We start from the raw sequence: 17,646 nt of genomic DNA, 5'->3' as shown, positions 1-17,646 counted from the left end.
CATTGTACCTATGTTAAATACCACATCAAACACATATTTGATAAATTGAGATTTATCTGCTCATTACACGTAAGTAGGGAATGACTAAGTATTAGAATCTCTTTGGAATGTCCCGAGTGTGTATCACAGTTTGGGAGGTCTGGTTATGGCCACAGCTCTCCTAGCGAGCCCTCAGTCAGCGCTGGGTCTTGCTCTCTCTAGCTTACAGAAAACTGTCAGCTGTCGTCAGGAACTTCAAGTCCTGAGAAAGAACCTCGCATGCGTGTTCCTGCAAACGCAACATAGTTATGTGACTTGTCCTCAAGTTGGTTCTGCACTCCAGCGGGAGGTCCCAGGAACCAACTAGCACTTACTGAGCATAGCAACTCATTTCATCCTTACAAAAACCCAGAAAATGAGGCACTACTATTTTTTTCATTTTACAGATGGAAAATGATACCCAGAGAAGCTAAGAGGGTGCCCAGATCGCAGAGCCCATGGAGGCTGTAGCGGGGATTTGAGCCAGGGTAGCTCCAGGGTCTTAGGCTAACGCTGTCCGTGGTGACGGATGGAGGTCCGCAGGCTGTTTCTAGGCGGGGGACTATTCCTCCTGGTTCTGAAGACGGCCGGTGTGAGCCTCACGCCACGGTCAAGCACTGAGCTTACCTTGTTCACTTTCGTGGCTCCCAAGTTTTAAAAAAAAAAATCGAGCCTTGAACCACTTTCATATCCAAAGGACTTACATTCATAGTCTTGTGCCGATTTATAATGGCACCGAATTTCAGTAAAATGTTTTCGTAACATCACTGTAGGTTTTATGGTACATGAATTCTCTCTGAATTTTCTCTTTGTCTATTTGTAGCTTTTGTGTTAGTGTCTAAGCTTCCTCGTAAACTAGGGACGACCCTTGAGTTTGCATGCGGTTGTCTTTTCACTGATGATTAGCACAGACGTAGATAATGAGTTGATATCATGTACAAAGTCATGGAAGTTGTGTAACAAATAATAGTTTGTGTACAAAGTCCCTTTAGCTCGTGTACTGCCTGACAATGAGCAAGGTTGTAGTAGACCAAGATCATTTTGTTTTTATTTTGAAAGGCCTACAGCGTGCAGCCTTTCTCCAGGACAGCAGCCCCAAACAAGGTGAACTGATTGTGCGCTATGTTATTTTACTTTTTAATTCTGCCTTTTTTGGGAATCCATTTCCATCCTTTTTTAGGCTCTCTTAGTTTATTCTTGCTAGAATTACTCGTTAAAATCATACTATCTTTACAGTGCTTCTAGTCTTGGATTTTATGCTAGTAGGTTTGCATTTTTAAACCTTTCTGGAAGTATTGGACTGTCATTTCACATCCGGTGCTGTCGATCAGGCTCTTGAGTGGCTGACAACTGGTGAAATCCAGTGAAAATGCACACGTAGCCCTTGACACACATGGAGTATTTCTGAGGTCCCGTATCCGTGGATTGTGTCCACTGGAGGAAACACGGCAGCAGCTCTCCTGTAACAAACACCTTACGTCATTCATACCCAGAACAACATTTCCTGGATTCACAATTCGGAACTTTTGAACTTGACTTGTGCGTGTTACACGTGAGCAGCTGCCGCTGTCCTGAAGAGCGAGCGGCACATACACAGCTGTGACATCAACAGGCACCCACACGTCTCTTCCTTTTCCTTGACTGGAGTCATGCATTCATTCCCACAACTGTGAGAAGCTAGGGCTGGCAGGGCACCCCCTGGTTAAGACAGATCCACTTTCCTCCCTGTGTCCCTCTGGGACGGGAAGGGGCGGGTCGAAGGAAGCAGGAGCACTCGGGGGGCCGGAGCTGTGAGCCTTCCTGATGGTCCGAGTTCCCGTGTTGAGACCTCCAGTTAGGTGAGTTAACGTAAGCAAAAAACTCCAAATGATGAAGGATGGTGGGTTCTGTTGTTCATAATGAGTCAGAGACAAGCCACTGAAATCCTTTAAGATGTTTCTGAACAGGTTTGGAGAAAATATTCTGAAAGACATTGTTTCAGACTGGGAAAGAGTCTGTTGATTAAAAATGGACCAAAGTATGTTACCCTTACTGAACCCTATAAAATCGACGATTTATGAGACCAAACTTGTAACTTTTATGAGATAAAACTGAATTGCAGCTTCCCACCTGAGCCCTGTGAGATGAGTGCCCCCAGTGACCTCTGTCACGGCCAGACGTCCACTTGCACGTGTCCTGTCCAGCTCCGCGAGCGATGTTTCTTCTGCCGTGCGCATGTTAGGGTCAAATGTCAAATCAATATCTTACCTTTTCTTAAGTAGTATGACTGAAACCCCTTCACCAAAGTAAGTTTGCAGCAAATCTGCACCATAACCAGAAAACCAGAAACGGTCATGCTTTTTTATTACTTTGGTTGGTAAAGACCACTTTTTCTAATAAAAAGCGAACAAAATTTACATTTTTGCAGAATTTGGTAATAGACTCGAGCCATGGCTCTGAATATGGGTAAGAAGACATGGACCTGGGACCTTTCTTGCTTGAAGGAGTGGCCAGGAGGCCCCTCGTGAGGTCAAGCAGGGACAGGTGCAGATTCGGTGCCGGACGAGCCATTGTTCCCTAGACAAGTCCCACGCCGAAGCCTGCGTGTTGGGGGAGTGACTGACCTGAGAGGAAACCAGAAAGCAAACCGTAGGCAATGATTTATGGGAAGAAAAATGATGGCGGAACATAAGCCTGGAACTTCAGGGTCCCCCTTGAAAGTGGCCTGGATTGTACTACGTGTGGGCTCGACCCTTACTCCTTTATTAACCACATCGACGGAGGAAGGTCGAGTCAATCCCTCACTCTTAACACAGGTATTTGGTAAAAGCTAAGAGTGATATTTATGAGGAATTAATGAATGAATTAGTGCTAAACTAAGACAACTGTGATATCTTTCTGTTCCTCGTTTAGTGGCATTGGCTGTTCACACACAAAGTGTAACAGAAAATGTACGAGAGCACCTGCCTTTCACGCTCGTTCCCTTACGGGGACAGCCCCGCTGAGGAAGGAAGCCTGCTGCTTTTTTTGTTTCTTTATGGTAATATTCTTTTGAGAATGTGATTAAACCTTTAGTTTCACATTTTCAATTTATTTTTCCAAATTTAACAGACCCTGAAAATTTGACAGCTGTCAGAGCACGGACATTCTGGTTAATGTTATTTTCAGTAAAGCATCCAAACCATGGATGGGAAGTTCAGACCAGTGAGCATCTCCGTTTACTGCTATTCTGTCTGTTCTCACAGTGTGCTAAGTACTTACTGTATTTTGTTTAAAATGCAGAACAAAACAGAGGTTGGTTTATTTGAAATACTAAGCTGTAGGTGCTGGTTTGGGGTCTTCAGTTTATTGAAGAAATTATTCCATAGATGATATAAAAAAATGAAAGCTAATGTTAGAACTGGGATTGGCTCTGGACTTACTTCATTTGGGCTGGTTTCACTATCAGATCACCTTAAAATATTCTGAATATTAATACTGTTTAGGAAAGAATTTTTAAATTTAAAGAAGCAAATTTCTAGGTATTTTTTTCCCTCTTGTTTTAACACAGTAAATGTCTAAAATTGTTTTTAATGCCTAACTTCTGATGGACTTTAGTTTCAATTTTGTTCTTAGTCATTGCAGATATTGACAAAATGTCATACGAAATTATTTTGTATTTTTTGTAGGACTGGGAAACAGAAAATCATGACTGGTATTGTTTTGAATGCCATTTGCCTGGAGAGGTGTTGATATGTGACCTGTGTTTTCGTGTGTATCATTCCAAGTGTTTGTCTGATGAGTACAGGCTTAGAGACAGCAGTAGTCACTGGCAGTGCCCAGTATGCAGGGTGAGTACCTACGAGCTTTCATGTGCTGGTCAGAGGGTTGGAATTCACTGGTAATAGCTGTGCAAGACCCCCCAGGTGGGCACGCCAGGTGAATGGATGACGGACTGGGGGGTGGGGGTCATCTGCCGAAACAATGGTCAATGAACACAGCACTGGTCAGTGCTACCCCAGAACACCTGACATTCTCACGGTATGGACCGTAGAACGTTCCAGTCACGTAAAAGTACACTTTCTTCCCTAATGTTACACTTGCCTCTGGATTGCGTGACTCCCGCCATGGCTAGCCTTTGGAAGTCCAGGAGTAGCCGCCCTCGCCGGGTTGGGTTCAGTCTGTCCTCTCCGCTCAGGAACCACAGCCAGCAGAAGGCACATTGTTGGAAGCATTTTGTATCTACTTCCCGTTTGATATCCATGTAATGTCGCCTTTATTTTTTGTCCTATCACGGGTTAGTTTATTTTTTGCTTGTGTTTTATTGGGCGGGGGGGAGGGACGGGGCGGCTGTATGTAAGCACTCTCATCACTTAGCGGAATGAAATAGTCGGGTAGGAGAAACAGGGACTTTCCACAATTATTTTCATTCCTGTTACTTCCCTAGTGAAAAGTATACCTGGCTGTGCTTGTTGGTTGTAAAACGTGTGTGTGTGCGTACAAGTGGTGTGTGACGCCTGCGTAGTACGTCGCATATGGCGTTGATGGTGATTAGTAAAAGGTTATTTTATTGCACCCTCTGTTGTTTTTGTATTTATAATTGCTATGATCCATATTTGGAACCATGCAAGTCGCCCAGATTACTCGTGGGCTCAGTTTCTGAATATACTTTGTATTACTTGAGTTAAATATTCGTTTATAATGTAAAAAAGTTGTATCTTAATAATTTTTCCCTTCTTCAGTGTTGGTCCTAACTTTGCTGCCAGCATAATGAGCTTCTAATATTGTCTTAGTTACTTTGTATTTTCTTAGGGTACTTCACCTCACCAGCACCTCTGTACACACACCCACTGCGCACGCTCAGTGTGTTACCTCAGTGTGCTTCACCTCACCAGCACCCCTGTACACGCTCAGTGTCTTACCTCGGTATATTTTATCTCACCATCCGCTGTATGTACTCAGTGTTACCTCAGTGTGCTTCAGCTCACCAGCACCCCTGTACACGCTCAGTAGACATACCGGCGACCATGAGGGTGGCGTTATCAACAGGGTGTGTAATGATGATTCATAATCAGATGCCGAAATGCTCGGTCATCGATGAACCCCTCAGTCTGCATGTATTAGTATCAAGCCTCAAGCTGCAGACCTCCTCTTTGATGTCTACAAGAATTAATGATGTGTCCATGAAATTCGTTTAATTGGGGGCGGGGGAACTGCATAAATATCCATACTTTATTTTTATGGATTTGGATTGTGCATTTAAAAAAGCAAATATTTGTTTTCCGGTAACAGTTAACACTTGAAGTAAGGTATTAATGAAACCTTAAGAACAAGAGCATTAAGGTAGAAAAATACAAAGAGGTGGTTGCTGATCGGATGGGAGGGGCTCTGACCTTCCCAAAGTGCAATTCCTGATGTCCAGGTGTCCTCATGGCCACAGCTTTCATAGTACAGACTGAGCAAAAACACTGGAGTTTTTGAAGACGCATTAAACTTTGTTGTGGATATTTTATATTCCTGAGTGGAAATTGAACAATTATACCTTTGAAGAAAATGTCTAAGGCTACTTCATAGGATTTCATGGTCAAGTTGTCAGGTCCCCTCTTCCACGTGTGTTTGCTCTACTTTGTAGGCCAGATGGTTTTTTTAACATTTCAGAGAGTTACTGGGCCACAGTAACTGGGCCAAACATGGTAGCCACAGTGGAGCTCAGTGTACCCCATCTGTCTTTCTTTCTGTCCTTTGGTTTTCCTTTCGTCTTTGTCCATCTGTACTTGCCCACATTGTGAGAGGCTTGAACTTGAGCAGGGATGCTGAGTCCGTAAACACTCGTGACCCCGCACTTGTTTCTTAGGCTGGGAGCTGCTCTGGGGAGGCTCAAAACGCCTGTGTTTGGGTTGGGGATGGTGAGTTTTATTTTGAGCTTTAAAATGCCTTAAGAAATAGTTATTTCTGTGTAGGATCTATTCTGTTGTTTTGTTACATTCAAGAAAAAGATATGTATTAGCAGTTCTTTCATGGGAGAAGGAATCATAATAACCTTGAAATTTTAAGGGGATTTTAAGTATCTTTAAGGGAAGGCTTGTGGTTGACTTGTTTTTTTAAACAGTGTCGAAACTTCAAATAAAACCATTTTCGTGATCTAATATGAAAGGAACCGAGCAGATTTAAATGTTCTTGCTCTTAAGGAATGGAGAGGGTCGAGACTGGGACAAAGAACATGGTTGCAGATGAGAACATCACTGCCCAGTGTCCTTCTCCGTTAGTGTTTAGAAAGAGCACAGATTAACTAGACACACTCACGAGGAGTTTTGAAGGGCAGATGCTCAGAGCCAAATTTCAGTGCAGGTTGGAGCAGTAGTGGCAGCCATCCATTACTACCTAAACTTGAATATTTCTGGTATCTTAGAGTGACCAGGAGATTTTTATTTCTATGTAATCTGTCCCTGACAGTATTGAAAGTGCCACGAAGAATTGGTTTCAGCCAGTGGTGAACTATTCAAGCAGATTTAACGCACGTATCTGACCATTTCCAGATATTTTAAGAAGGCAACGGTAGAAAGATTTCTGTATTTAAAATAACTCTATTAACATTCATAATAAATCTCAGGAATTTTACGATCTTGAGGATGTTTCTTTTGAATGTCTGACTTTCTAATCATTTAAATGTACAGACAGGGTAGATTGTTCTTGTAAAAAGTAGCCTCTGAATGTCACGTTAGCATTTTGCTTTGAAAAAAATTCTAGTAACATACTGTTCTACACTTTACAGGGAACTATCATTCATTAGGAAAAAAGGGGGGTTTTAAAATTATTTCTCTTATATTTACCTGTAAAAATCCAAGTAATTTAGAGAAGGATAAAGAAAAAATGACATTTCCAGAAGTACTAGGACACGGCAGGCGATGTCCTCACAGACCCCTCTCCATGTGCGTGAGCACAAGCGTGTGTGCATGTGTCCGTTTGTCCCGTGTCTGTGCTTCACACATGACTTCCCGTCACCGGTGTGTATCCAGCACTGTCCCTGAGCCATAGTTTATGCCCTCCTGGTGCACATTTCCATCAGCCGCACGGTCCTGTCTGACCAGCGGTGTCGGGCCATGTGCTGCCGAGCCCTGGCCCGCGCTCACACACCCACTCTTGCGAGCGGTCTTCTCGCTTTAATTTATTTCTGTACGCAAATGAAGTTTGTATTTTGTTGTAGTCAAGCGTATTTGAATTTTATATTCCCCAAATAACCATGAATTTTTCATGACAAAAATGAGAAGATCATAACTTTTAAGTGAAAGTAGCTTTTAAGATTTTATTTGCCTAAAAGATATATCTTTAAAACACAATATAGTCAGTCGTGTTTTTTGAAAACAGAGACACTTAAAAATAACATGTATTTATGTAATTCTGTTTGATCACCATCACAGGATAAATTTATTAAAGTGGAATTCATAAAGTTAAAGGATAAGCACATTTTAATTCATGATAAAAATCACCAAATTGCCCTTCAGAGGATTATACCTGCTTATACCAACATGAAAGTGTTTTCCAGTGTTCTGTCACCAGGGTGATAGGATACACACGGATGTCTCCTTTCAGTAGGGCTTCATTTTTATAGAGTTGCCAGATCACAATGTCAGCTTATCCTTTGACGCGCTGGTCACGGAAGGGGGGCCTGTGCGTGTGCACAAGTCTGCGTGCCCGTGTGCGTTTGTGTCCCTGCGTGGGTGTCTCCGCGTGGTGTATTTCATGTGCACATGAATGTGGGACCAGGGGTTTCTTTGTGCATGTGTCTGGTGTGTGCACACGTGTGTACATGTGCACACGCATGCCTGTGTGTGTGCCATGTGTACTTGCCCGTGTGTGTGCGCTCCATGCTCTCTGGCTGTGCTCCTGCTGGGAACAGCAGGATAATGTTTGGTAACTTCTTGAATGTTCTGTAGCGTGTGAGCAGAGTAACACGCTGTCTGTCCCCGGGGCCGCTGCTGAGGTCGCTGCCTGCTGCCTGGCAGAGCTCAGGTGGGAGGCGGGACAGACCTCTCCAAGCCGGAGGGGAGACCTCCCGGGCGGGGGGGTGGGTGAAGTCCTCTCTCTCGGGGCAGAGGTCTCTGGAGGGGGTACAGACCTCTCTGTGGGGCTTGCAGAGCTCTCTCCCCCCTGCCCCGTAGAGGCACTGGGCACTTGCACAGGCCTTAGGGGGCCCACGACCCGGATTTCTGTCTGGCAGATAATGAAAATGAAAGCATCTCACGACTTTAACTAAAACTAACCCAGGACTCCATGGCCATGAGGGGCCAACTGGAGTCCGACGGGTCGGTCCCAGCTTGTGGATGGCGCTGAGCTCTGGGGGTGTCAGTGTGACGTGTGCTCGCTGAGGGGCTGAAGCCACAGTCCTGACGAAAGCTAGTTCCTGGAACTGGAGATGGAGACGGACTTCTGAATCCACTTTTCATTCTTTCTGCTGTGCGGGCAGTACAAATTTTTTTTTTAATTCCCAAAGTAGGGAGGTCACTCATTTAATGTTCAGAATGAACTAAAACAAAATGCTAAATGAAAATACTTCTAGGGTGCCTGGGTGGCTCAGTAGGTTAAGCCTCTGCCTTCAGTTCAGGTCATGATCTCTGGGTCCTGGGATCGAGGCCCCCATTGGGCTCTCTGCTCAGTGGGGAGCCTGCTTCCCCCTCTTTCTCTGCCTGCTTCTTTGCCTACTTGTGATCTTTTTCTCTCTGTCAAATAAATACATAAAATCTTCAAAAAAGAAAAAAATAAGAAACTACTTTGAAATCATGTACTCCCTGCGGCGTGTTGACCATGAGACTGACGCCTTTGCTTTCTGGTCTGTTTCTCTGTTGATGTGAGAAAGTTGTGAATATTTTCACCCTGAATGTAGTTAAGTCAAGTTTTCAGCCAGATTAACAAATCTGGAATGGAGATTTGATTTTTAAATAGAAGTAGAAGCTTTTTGTCTTTATTTGTTATATGGTAGACAGACATAGTACTATTAAAAAATGAGGGGCACCTGGGTGGCTCAGTCATTAAGTGTCTGCCTTCGGCTCAGGTCATGATCCCAGGGTCCTGGGATGGAGCCCGCCTCAGCTCCCTCCTCCTCGGGAAGCCTGTTTCCCCCTCCCACTGTCCCGCTGTGTTTCTGCTCTGCTGTCTTTCTCTCTGTAAATAAAAACAACAAAAAAAGAAAGTGAACATGAGCCAAATATATTTTGCAGCTTTTAAAGCTGGATCATACCATCTTTATATCAACAAAAAAAATTATTTTTAAAAAGTAATTTTTGTCTGAACCAATCTTTTAGGAGGCTTGACTCCAGGAACAGGTGATGGGAGCATTACTAAAGCCAGAGGGTCTTACAGTCGGGTGTAGCCTCTGACCTGGACCCAAACAAGAAAGAGAACCACGCATTTTCTACATGATCTTCTCATGATGAATTTAACAGTAAGGCCAGAAAGCTTGCATATGGGTGTGAAGAGTTTTGGGTGGTGGAATATCCGTTCTAACTGACGCATCTTTTGTGCATAAGGTCACTTGAATTGAATCGGCGCTTTTCCTTTTGTCCTGAGGGATCAGGAGGAGATGAGGGTCGGTCTGGTTTCCTCAGCAGGATAAGACCCCTTAGTGCGGACCCCGCCGCGCTCGGCTGGGGTGACCAGGGCGGACGCAGCGCTGCAGAGGGCACGGTTCCCGCTGCGGGCCCCGCGCGACTGGGGGAGGGGCAGGCGGCACCCCTGTGACAGGCCCGTGAAGCCGAGAGAGATGCTTGTCCCCGAGCGGAAACACAGACGCTGCCGTCCTTTCAGAAGAGAGCGGGGAGGCCCGTCCGCCGGGAGGCCCGTCCGCCGGGAGGCCCGTCCGCCTCTCTGAGGTCTGTTCTGTGGGCTGTAGGAGGGAGGGCCGCTGTTCCGGGACACGGCCCTGAGTGTGTCCTTCCCGCCTGTCCCCCAGGGCACCCCCAGTGCCTGGGTGCCCGCCCAGGCGTGCGCTGCTGGCGGCGGACCTCCGGGTGGGCGCGCGCCCCGCGCCCCGCTCCCCGGCTGGCGCGTCCTTCTTCCCTACGTTGTTTGTCTGTTGGACGCGCGGGGAGAGGACCAGCCTGAGCAGGGGGGGGCGGCAGGCTCGACCCGCGGGGGCTGGAACCCAGGACCCCGCGACCACGACCTGAGCCGAAGGCAGATGCTCGCCGACTGAGCGGCCCCGTCCTTGTGGGCACGTGGGGGGCGAGGGGGACCCACTTCTCTGCGGTGCGGGGCCGCCCTGGTCACCCGCGCCACGGCCGGACTCGGTGACCCGGACGGGGAGGCGAGCGCCCCCCGGAACGTGCGCGCGGACGCGGCGGGGGTAGCACTCGGGGCCGCCGTATGCGCGGACACCGCGGTGGGGACCCCTGGGCCACCTCCCTGCTCCAGAGGCGCGCGCACGCAGTCGGGTTGGCCAGCGCGCTGCCTGGGTCCGCAGCAGTCACCCTCCGGACCCCGGTGTCTCCCGGTGACCGGGACGGCAGAGCCAGGACAGCGTGACGGAGGTTTTTAAACTTGAAGCCCCTGCAAGTCCCGACAGCGACGACGGCAGGACGGTTGCAGGGCGCTGGGGTTTAGGACGGAGCCGGGGACCCGCGCAGCGCTGTCCCGGGGGCCGGGGGTGAGCTGCGCGTGCGCGCTGCCGTCCACACCCCCCGCCCCGTCCACCCCACCCCGCCCGAGCGGCCGAGAGGCGACGTCAGCGTAGGTGGGGTGACAAAGCCGGAACGCAGGTGCATTTTCAGAAAACTGTCCTAGAAGGTGACTGTCGGTCAGTCATCTGGGGCGGGGCGGGGCGGACGGACGCGGTGGCCGGCTCTGGGCCCCTCGCTCCTCGCCCCAGGCCAGCTCTGCTGTGCGGCCCTCAGCCCTGGGCGCTTCCTCTGAGGAGGGATTTACGGGACCGCGTCGTGCCTCGGCGCTGCGGAGGGTGCGCTGCGGAGGGTGCGCTGCGGAGGGTGTCGTAGACGCCGGGCTCCGCGGGGCGACCGCGGCAGTGTCGGTGCAGAGAACATGCCCCGGGACCCTCTGGCCGCAGGGACTCGTCGAGGCCGCGGTTCCGCCCGTGCTGCGGCGACCGGCGCGGATGTGTTCCTCCCGCAGGGATACGTGGGGCCCCTGGCGCCACAGCGGCCGGGGTGCTGTGGGGCGCACAGCCGTGGGGCCCGGTGAGCTCACGGACGCCGATGGGGGCCTCTGCGGTCGGAGGGCGAGGCGGTGTTCAGGTGTTGGAGCGCGGCGAAGCGACGGGACACCCGCACTGAACACAGCGGCTTGGAGTGGCCGCCGCGCAACAACCAGCGCCGAGTCACGCGTCTCGCGGGGAGGGATTTCCTGTGCTTGATCTCAGCCGTGTGGGATGCTCTGTCCCGCAGGCGACAGTCGTACGACTAGCAGCGGTTCCTCGGTTAGTATTCATTGAGCGCTTACTGTGTGCACATACTGTACGAGGCCTTGGCAGACACCCGCTGAGCTGGACCCTTGGGAACCCTGTTTCCGCAGAACACAGTCTGTCCAGGGGTTGGCAGAACACCGCCAGCTTGTGTCTTGTTCATGAGGTTAGAATGGGTTTTACATTTTTTAATGGTCAAAGAAAAATCAAAGAGGGGGAAGTATTTTGTGACGTGTGAAAATCCTAAGAAATTCAGACTTCAGTATCCCAGAGCCTTACTGCTTTTTCAGTGCGTAGCAGAGTTGAATGGTGCGGACAAACTCCTACCGTTTGTCTGAGCCTGAGCTATAGACCGTCTGGCCCTCCACAGAGGTTTGTCAACTGCTCATCTGACCCTATGGCAGGAAAAATAGTCTGGATATTGGGGACCCCCAGGAGAGTGTGACGTCCTTGTCTTGTGTCATCGCAGGCTGGGGGACTTGGATTTGCTCAACTCTAGCAGCACAGATCTGGGGTCCAGGGACCTCTGATCGCACACTGGTTTCATTTGGGAACTAGCTGTGCTGAGATACTCTTTCCACAAGTTCGTTTTTTGCTAAGATACGCTTCTGCAGCTGAAAATTTGGGTCTCTAAAGAGCATTAAAAATTCCAGACCATTCAGTCATGAGTGCTCGTTCCTGTCATGGCGCGTGGTGTCTCGTCAGTAATGACCTAGGGATCAAGGGTTACTCATCCCTTCTTTGAGCCGAAACCATCATAAGGTCCTGAGTGTGGCTGAATTGCCGGACTCATGTTTTCTCTGTGGCACGCACCCAGCCTCTTCCAGTTTGCTCCGACCGGCCCTTCTGGTGATGGAGGCGAGTCCCTGACTCAAGAAGATGTTTAAGATTGTCCATTATTTTCCCCATGAGGAAAGCAGCCTCTCGGTCAACTGTCGTGTGTTTGAGAGCTTCTCGCTTGAGTCTCACTTTTGTAACACACCTGCAGGCACGTGATCATTGTCCTCTGAGAACGGTTACAGCAACTTTGGCCACGTGATGCCGAGGCTTTCCCGATTATTTGTAGACACTGACCCGAGTTATCCCTCTGTGCCGATGTGAAGTTACTAGAACTCACGGGCTGCGGAGAGGCCTTTCCTGAGGGCGCCTGCAGCCTGCAAGGAGAGAATGCGTACAGGTCTGCAAAGCCTGAGGAAGAATTGGGTCTGGAATAGCCTGCAGATGTCTAAAAGCTTTAGTTTTATTTTTCTGACCTTGTTTTAAAGAGCAGTCTGCTTAGTTGTGTTACAGACAGAGTAGCATTTCCCTGAGAAGCTGCTCCTTTAATTTCTGTTCAAGTGGCTTTTTCAAGCCACCTTCAGTGTCTTGGTTTGGCTGAACTGACACAGTTGAAACGCTGTGACTGTCGCGAAGAGATCTCGCGCCCTGACGGAGGCTGCAGCGCGTCCTTCCTTTCTTCGGTGAAACCGTAAAGCTCTGAGTTACAACAGGGAGGGGCCGCAGCACAAGCCCATCAGCTTAGCAAGTGTGCAAGCATCTTGCGGCGAACGCTTGGTCTTCAGAAACTGGGGGAGAGGCCGCGTGCATGCAGGGTCTCTCGTAGGCGTGAGCTCCTGCATCGAGGCCCACGGCTGGAAGCCGGTCCAGGAAGCAGGCACTTGCCACCCCCTGAGTGCCCAGGGAGCCAAGGTCCAGGCACAGAAGCCCGTCAACTGGACATCTGCAGGAGAACCCTTGTTTGTCCTCACAAAATTGGGGGGGGTGTTGGGCTTTTTTTTTTTCCTTAAGATATTGCATATTGGAGACAACACAAGCAGTGCAGGGGAGCAGAGGGAGGGAAGCAGGCCCCCCACTGAGCAGAGCCCAATGCGGGGCTCGATCCCGGGCCCCCAAGATCATGACCTGAGGCAAAGGCAGACGCTTCACCGATGGAGCCCCCCAGCGCCCCTGACAGAGGTGTTTGAATCAATTTATTTTCTCCGTCTCTAAACGAACAAAGAAGAGGGGTTAGATTCACATGAAGAGTGAAGTACTGCGTGGGCTGACGTTGAGCACAGAGGGAAAACCACCTTCCTGCACAGATGTGGGATCCCCAGTCCCTGGGCGAGGGCAGCTCTTGCCCACGTATCTCCACTGCTCTCTCGAGGGCTCCCTGGGTTGGGCTGGAGGTACTCGAGAGAGGAGAGTCTTCCTGCTCTGCCTCCTCGAGGGAAGGTTGGGAACAGTATGTGTGGGGCCTGGAAATCACGCTTCGCTAACGTGACGTGTTGCTTGTGAACTTCCGTAAATTGTACGTCACCTGTTGAAACACCCTTAACCCGACAGGTGGAATTGCAGGATGCCTGACCTGTTAACAGGTTGGTGTTTTATTTGCATCTACGTGGATTCATGATTGAATGATCAGACGGATACCTACGGTCAGCAGTTGTAGTAGCACATCCAAAATATTGGGGAGTTAACATGACAGAGCACGTAGCTGGAAGCTTCGTTTTCGTTCTCCTCTGTGGTGAGAGAGTGTGGGTTTCCCACAGGTGAGCAGAGCAGCGGGCGTCTTGGCCCATTACCCCTTCTCTTCTCCGGTTCTGACAGTCCATCAGGTGCTCGTTTCTGGAGAGAGCGGCACGGGGGAGAACATCCATGTTGCAAGAACGTTTGTCCAGCATCAGGAATAGCTGACCATGTTTCCCCTGCCCAGAGAGCCCCGCACACGCCCCTGGGTGCGCACAGCTGCACACCGATGGCTTTCTCTGTGGTGCTGGCTTTGGGGGCAGCCGCTGGTGGTTCCCACGTGTTGCTGGGGGTCATGTGAAAAATGAGAATCCACAAGGTACCACAGAGCTGCCCCTGCCCCCGCGACTCTAAACCCGGAGTCCAGGAAGTGTGGTCAGCTCCAGACCTGACCGGGTGCTCCGGCTCGGTCACGTGTCCCAGCCACCTGAGGATCGAGCAGAGCACGCAGGGACCATCCCTCAGGGATGCTGACTCCGGTGTGACCACGTGGCCTCGCTGGTCTCTGGGCTGTGCTTGCTGGGCTGGAAGCCCAGCTGTGTTTCCCGGAAGTTCACCGGTGTCTCTGGGTGTGGACAGACTTGCACAACTGCTCTGTGCCGGGCATCGGTTAGACGCCGTGTGCACGGGTCACACGGCAGCCCCACACAGCAGAAGCAGTAATTGTACCAGAGTCCAGGTGAGAAGTGGAAAGAAGGGGTCAGTGTTATTGTTTACAGTTTTTATGAATTTTATTTAAGTCATTTCTGCATGCATCGTGGGGCGCGAATGCAGGACCCCAAGATCATGTGTTGCATGTTCTTCCGACTGAGCCAGCCAGGCGCCCTGGGAAGGCACCACATAGAACGGGAAGTGCAGGAAGCCACACGTCCAGGAAGGAAAGCAGTTGACCATTTTCCATTCAGGTGGTTTAGTGTTGTGTGTGGGTGACCGGTTCACACGCCCCAGCGAAGACTCAGTTACCTGGGGAATGCTGGCTCCTGCCTCCAGTCCGCCACTGTGTTGGGGCGACGTCCGGCACGGACAGCCCTTTGGGAGCGGTGGCTCCAGTGGGCAGGGACCCGTCCTCTGGGGGCCCGCGGGTGATGGCAGCTGGGATGTGCTGTCCGCACCGAGTCAGCCGCGTGGGAGGGCCTCCGTAGAGCGGGGGCTGCCGGGAGCCCTCAGCCTCGACGGAAGAAGTGGGACGTTCATCTTTGCGCGCCGTCTAGAAATGACACGAAAGGGAGAGGCCCGTCTTTTTCTCTTTGCATGAATTTAGATTTTCTGAGACATAAATTGAAGAACCTAATTAGCTCTTCAGGTCAGGCTGATAGAAATTGGGGTTACTACTGAACAGACCCCGTAACCCTTGAAAACAGATAAGCAGGTGTGCAGCTGTGCTGTACAGAATTCACAGGTGACACGGACTTTAGAGGAATCGTGTATGTCGAAATTCACCCTTTAATATTACTAATTTAAAATGTTCCCGAAAGGGTTTCGGCCAACTTTTCTTCTCTTTCTCTCTCTCTCTTTTTTTTTTTTTTTGGATAAAATAAGTGATTCTACATCATGTCATTATTACGTCATCATTCGTTGTATCTGAAAATGGTTGAAGTTCTAAATAAGAAAAAATGTGTAATTCTGTGAGGTCTTACGTCAAATACAACCTGTTTCCGTTTTACTGTCACATTAAATGCTATGCACGTTTAGGATTTCTTTGTGTCAAACGCATTGGAAATAGTGCAGGTTTGAATACAATCTTTGCATACTGTATCTTTTATATATAAAGTCTTTTACATGAACCAGACCTGTCAATAATCACATTTTGTGTCTGGCCTTTTCTGTTTTTAACAGAGCATCAAGAAGAAAAACACAAACAAACAGGAGATGAGCACGTACTTGCGGTTCATTGTCTCCCGCATGAAGGAACGGGTAAGCCCGCCCGGCGGTCGGGACCTCCCAGAGCTCGTGTCCCGACCCTTCCCGACCGGAGAGCGCCCCAGGGCCTTTACGGCGGCACCGGGTGCAGACCGCTGCGGCCCGAGGTCCTTTGTCGGTAGCGGCTGTTCTGCTTCGTCAGGCGGCTCTGGAGCTGAAGTGGAGGAGGCCGACACTCTTCGTGCCCGCTGATCCATTTCTGTTGTTCCATCTTTTATTTTTCAAAATCTTTAATTGAAGTGTAGTTGGCGTGCAATATCATATTATTGGCAGGTGCACACACCGTGATTCGACCTTTGTATGCACGACTCCGTGCTCAGCAGTGAGAGCAGGCGCACAGCGCGAGGGCGGCACTGCGCACTGTGTTCCCCGTGCTGCTGTTGGTCCTCGTGACTCACCTGCTGATTTATTACTTAAGGTTTATTTACTTATTTAATTTATTTAATCGACACAGAGAGGGAACACAAGCAGAGGCGGAGGGAGAGGGGGAAGCAGGCTTCCTACCCAGCAGGGAACCCGACAAGGGGCTCGATCCCAGGACCCTGGGATCATGACCTGAGCTGAAGGCAGAGGCTTAACCACTGAGTCCCCCCCAGGTGCCCCATGACTTACATATTTTATAAGTGGAAATTTGCACCTATTCCTGTCAATCCCCGACGCTCCCCCTGTCTGCGAACCACCACTTTGTTCTCTGTAGTTGAGAGTCTGGTTGGTTGGTTGGATTTTTAGATCCCGCGTACAAGTGAAATCACGTGGTGTGTGTCTTTCTCTGGTTGGCTTATTCCGCGTAGCGTAACACCCTGTACTTCGGTCCATGTCATTGCAAACGGAAAGATTTTGTTCTTCCTGTTGGCTGAGTGGCATTCCTTCGTGTACATAAACCTCTTCTTCTTCATCTGTCCTTCTGGCGAAGGACCTCGGGGCTCTCTCTGCAGGTTAGCTGTCGTGGCCGTTGCTGCTGTGCACATTGGGGTACAGATGGCCCTTTTCACTGCATCTGTATCTTTGGGGTAAATACCTAGGAGCGTAGTTGTAGAGTTGTAGGGTAGCTCTATTGTTTACATCATGAGGAACCTCCATGCTGTTTTCCAGAGTGGCTGCACCAGCTTGCATTCCCACCAACAGTGTAGGAGGCTCCCCTTTCTCCGCATCCTCGCCAGCATCTGTTGTTTCCTGACTTGTTGATTTTAGCCATTCTGACTGGTGTGAGGTGGCATCTCAGTGTGTTTTTTTGTTTTGTTTTGTTTTGTTTAAGATTTTATTTATTTATTTGACAGACAGAGATCACAAGCAGGCAAAGAGGCAGGCAGAGAGAGAGGGGGAAGCAGGCTCCCTGCCGAGCAGAGAGCCCGATGCGGGACTCGATTCCAAGACCCTGAGATCATGACCCGAGCCGAAGGCAGCGGCTTAACCCACTGAGCCACCAGGCGCCCCTTCATTGTGGTTTTGATGTGTATTTCCCTGATGCTGAGTGATGTGGTCTTCTGCCCATTTCTTGATTGGATTATTTGTTCTGTGGGTGTTGACTTTGAAAAGTTCTTGATGGAATTTGGGTACTGACTCTCTGTCTATAGGCCATTTGCAAATACCTTGTTACATTCTGTCGGTTGCCTTTAGTTTTGTTGACTGTTTCCTGTGCTGTGCAGAAGCTTTTTATCTTGATGAAGTCCCAGTAGTTCATTTTGGCTTTTTTGGTTTTTTGTTTTTTTTTTTTTCTTTTTTAAATATTTTATTTATTTATTTGACAGGCAGAGATCACAAGTAGGCAGAGAGGCAGGCAGAGAGAGGAGGAAGCTGGCTCCCTGCTGAGCAGAGAGCCCGATGCGGGGCCC

General features: G+C 49.4%; 1 protein-coding gene across 7 annotated transcripts in view; it reads left to right on the top strand.

Annotated features, from left to right (window-relative positions):
* Nucleotides 1–17,646, top strand: part of ZMYND11 (zinc finger MYND-type containing 11) — a 118,442-nt gene that overhangs the window by 81,407 nt on the left and 19,389 nt on the right. For 5 of the 7 annotated variants that reach the window (XM_032349904.1, XM_032349905.1, XM_032349906.1 and 2 more), the window contains 2 exons: nucleotides 3,666–3,827; nucleotides 15,731–15,808. In XM_032349904.1, the coding sequence (XP_032205795.1) occupies nucleotides 3,666–3,827; nucleotides 15,731–15,808 (240 nt within the window). The remainder of the gene's footprint in view (nucleotides 1–3,665; nucleotides 3,828–15,730; nucleotides 15,809–17,646) is intronic. The other 2 variants (XM_032349908.1, XM_032349907.1) reach the window with 1 other exon arrangement.

Source organism: Mustela erminea, chromosome 6 (assembly GCF_009829155.1).
Source record: "Mustela erminea isolate mMusErm1 chromosome 6, mMusErm1.Pri, whole genome shotgun sequence".
NCBI lineage: Eukaryota > Metazoa > Chordata > Mammalia > Carnivora > Mustelidae > Mustela > Mustela erminea.
This window is presented reverse-complemented; position numbering and strand designations above follow the sequence as displayed.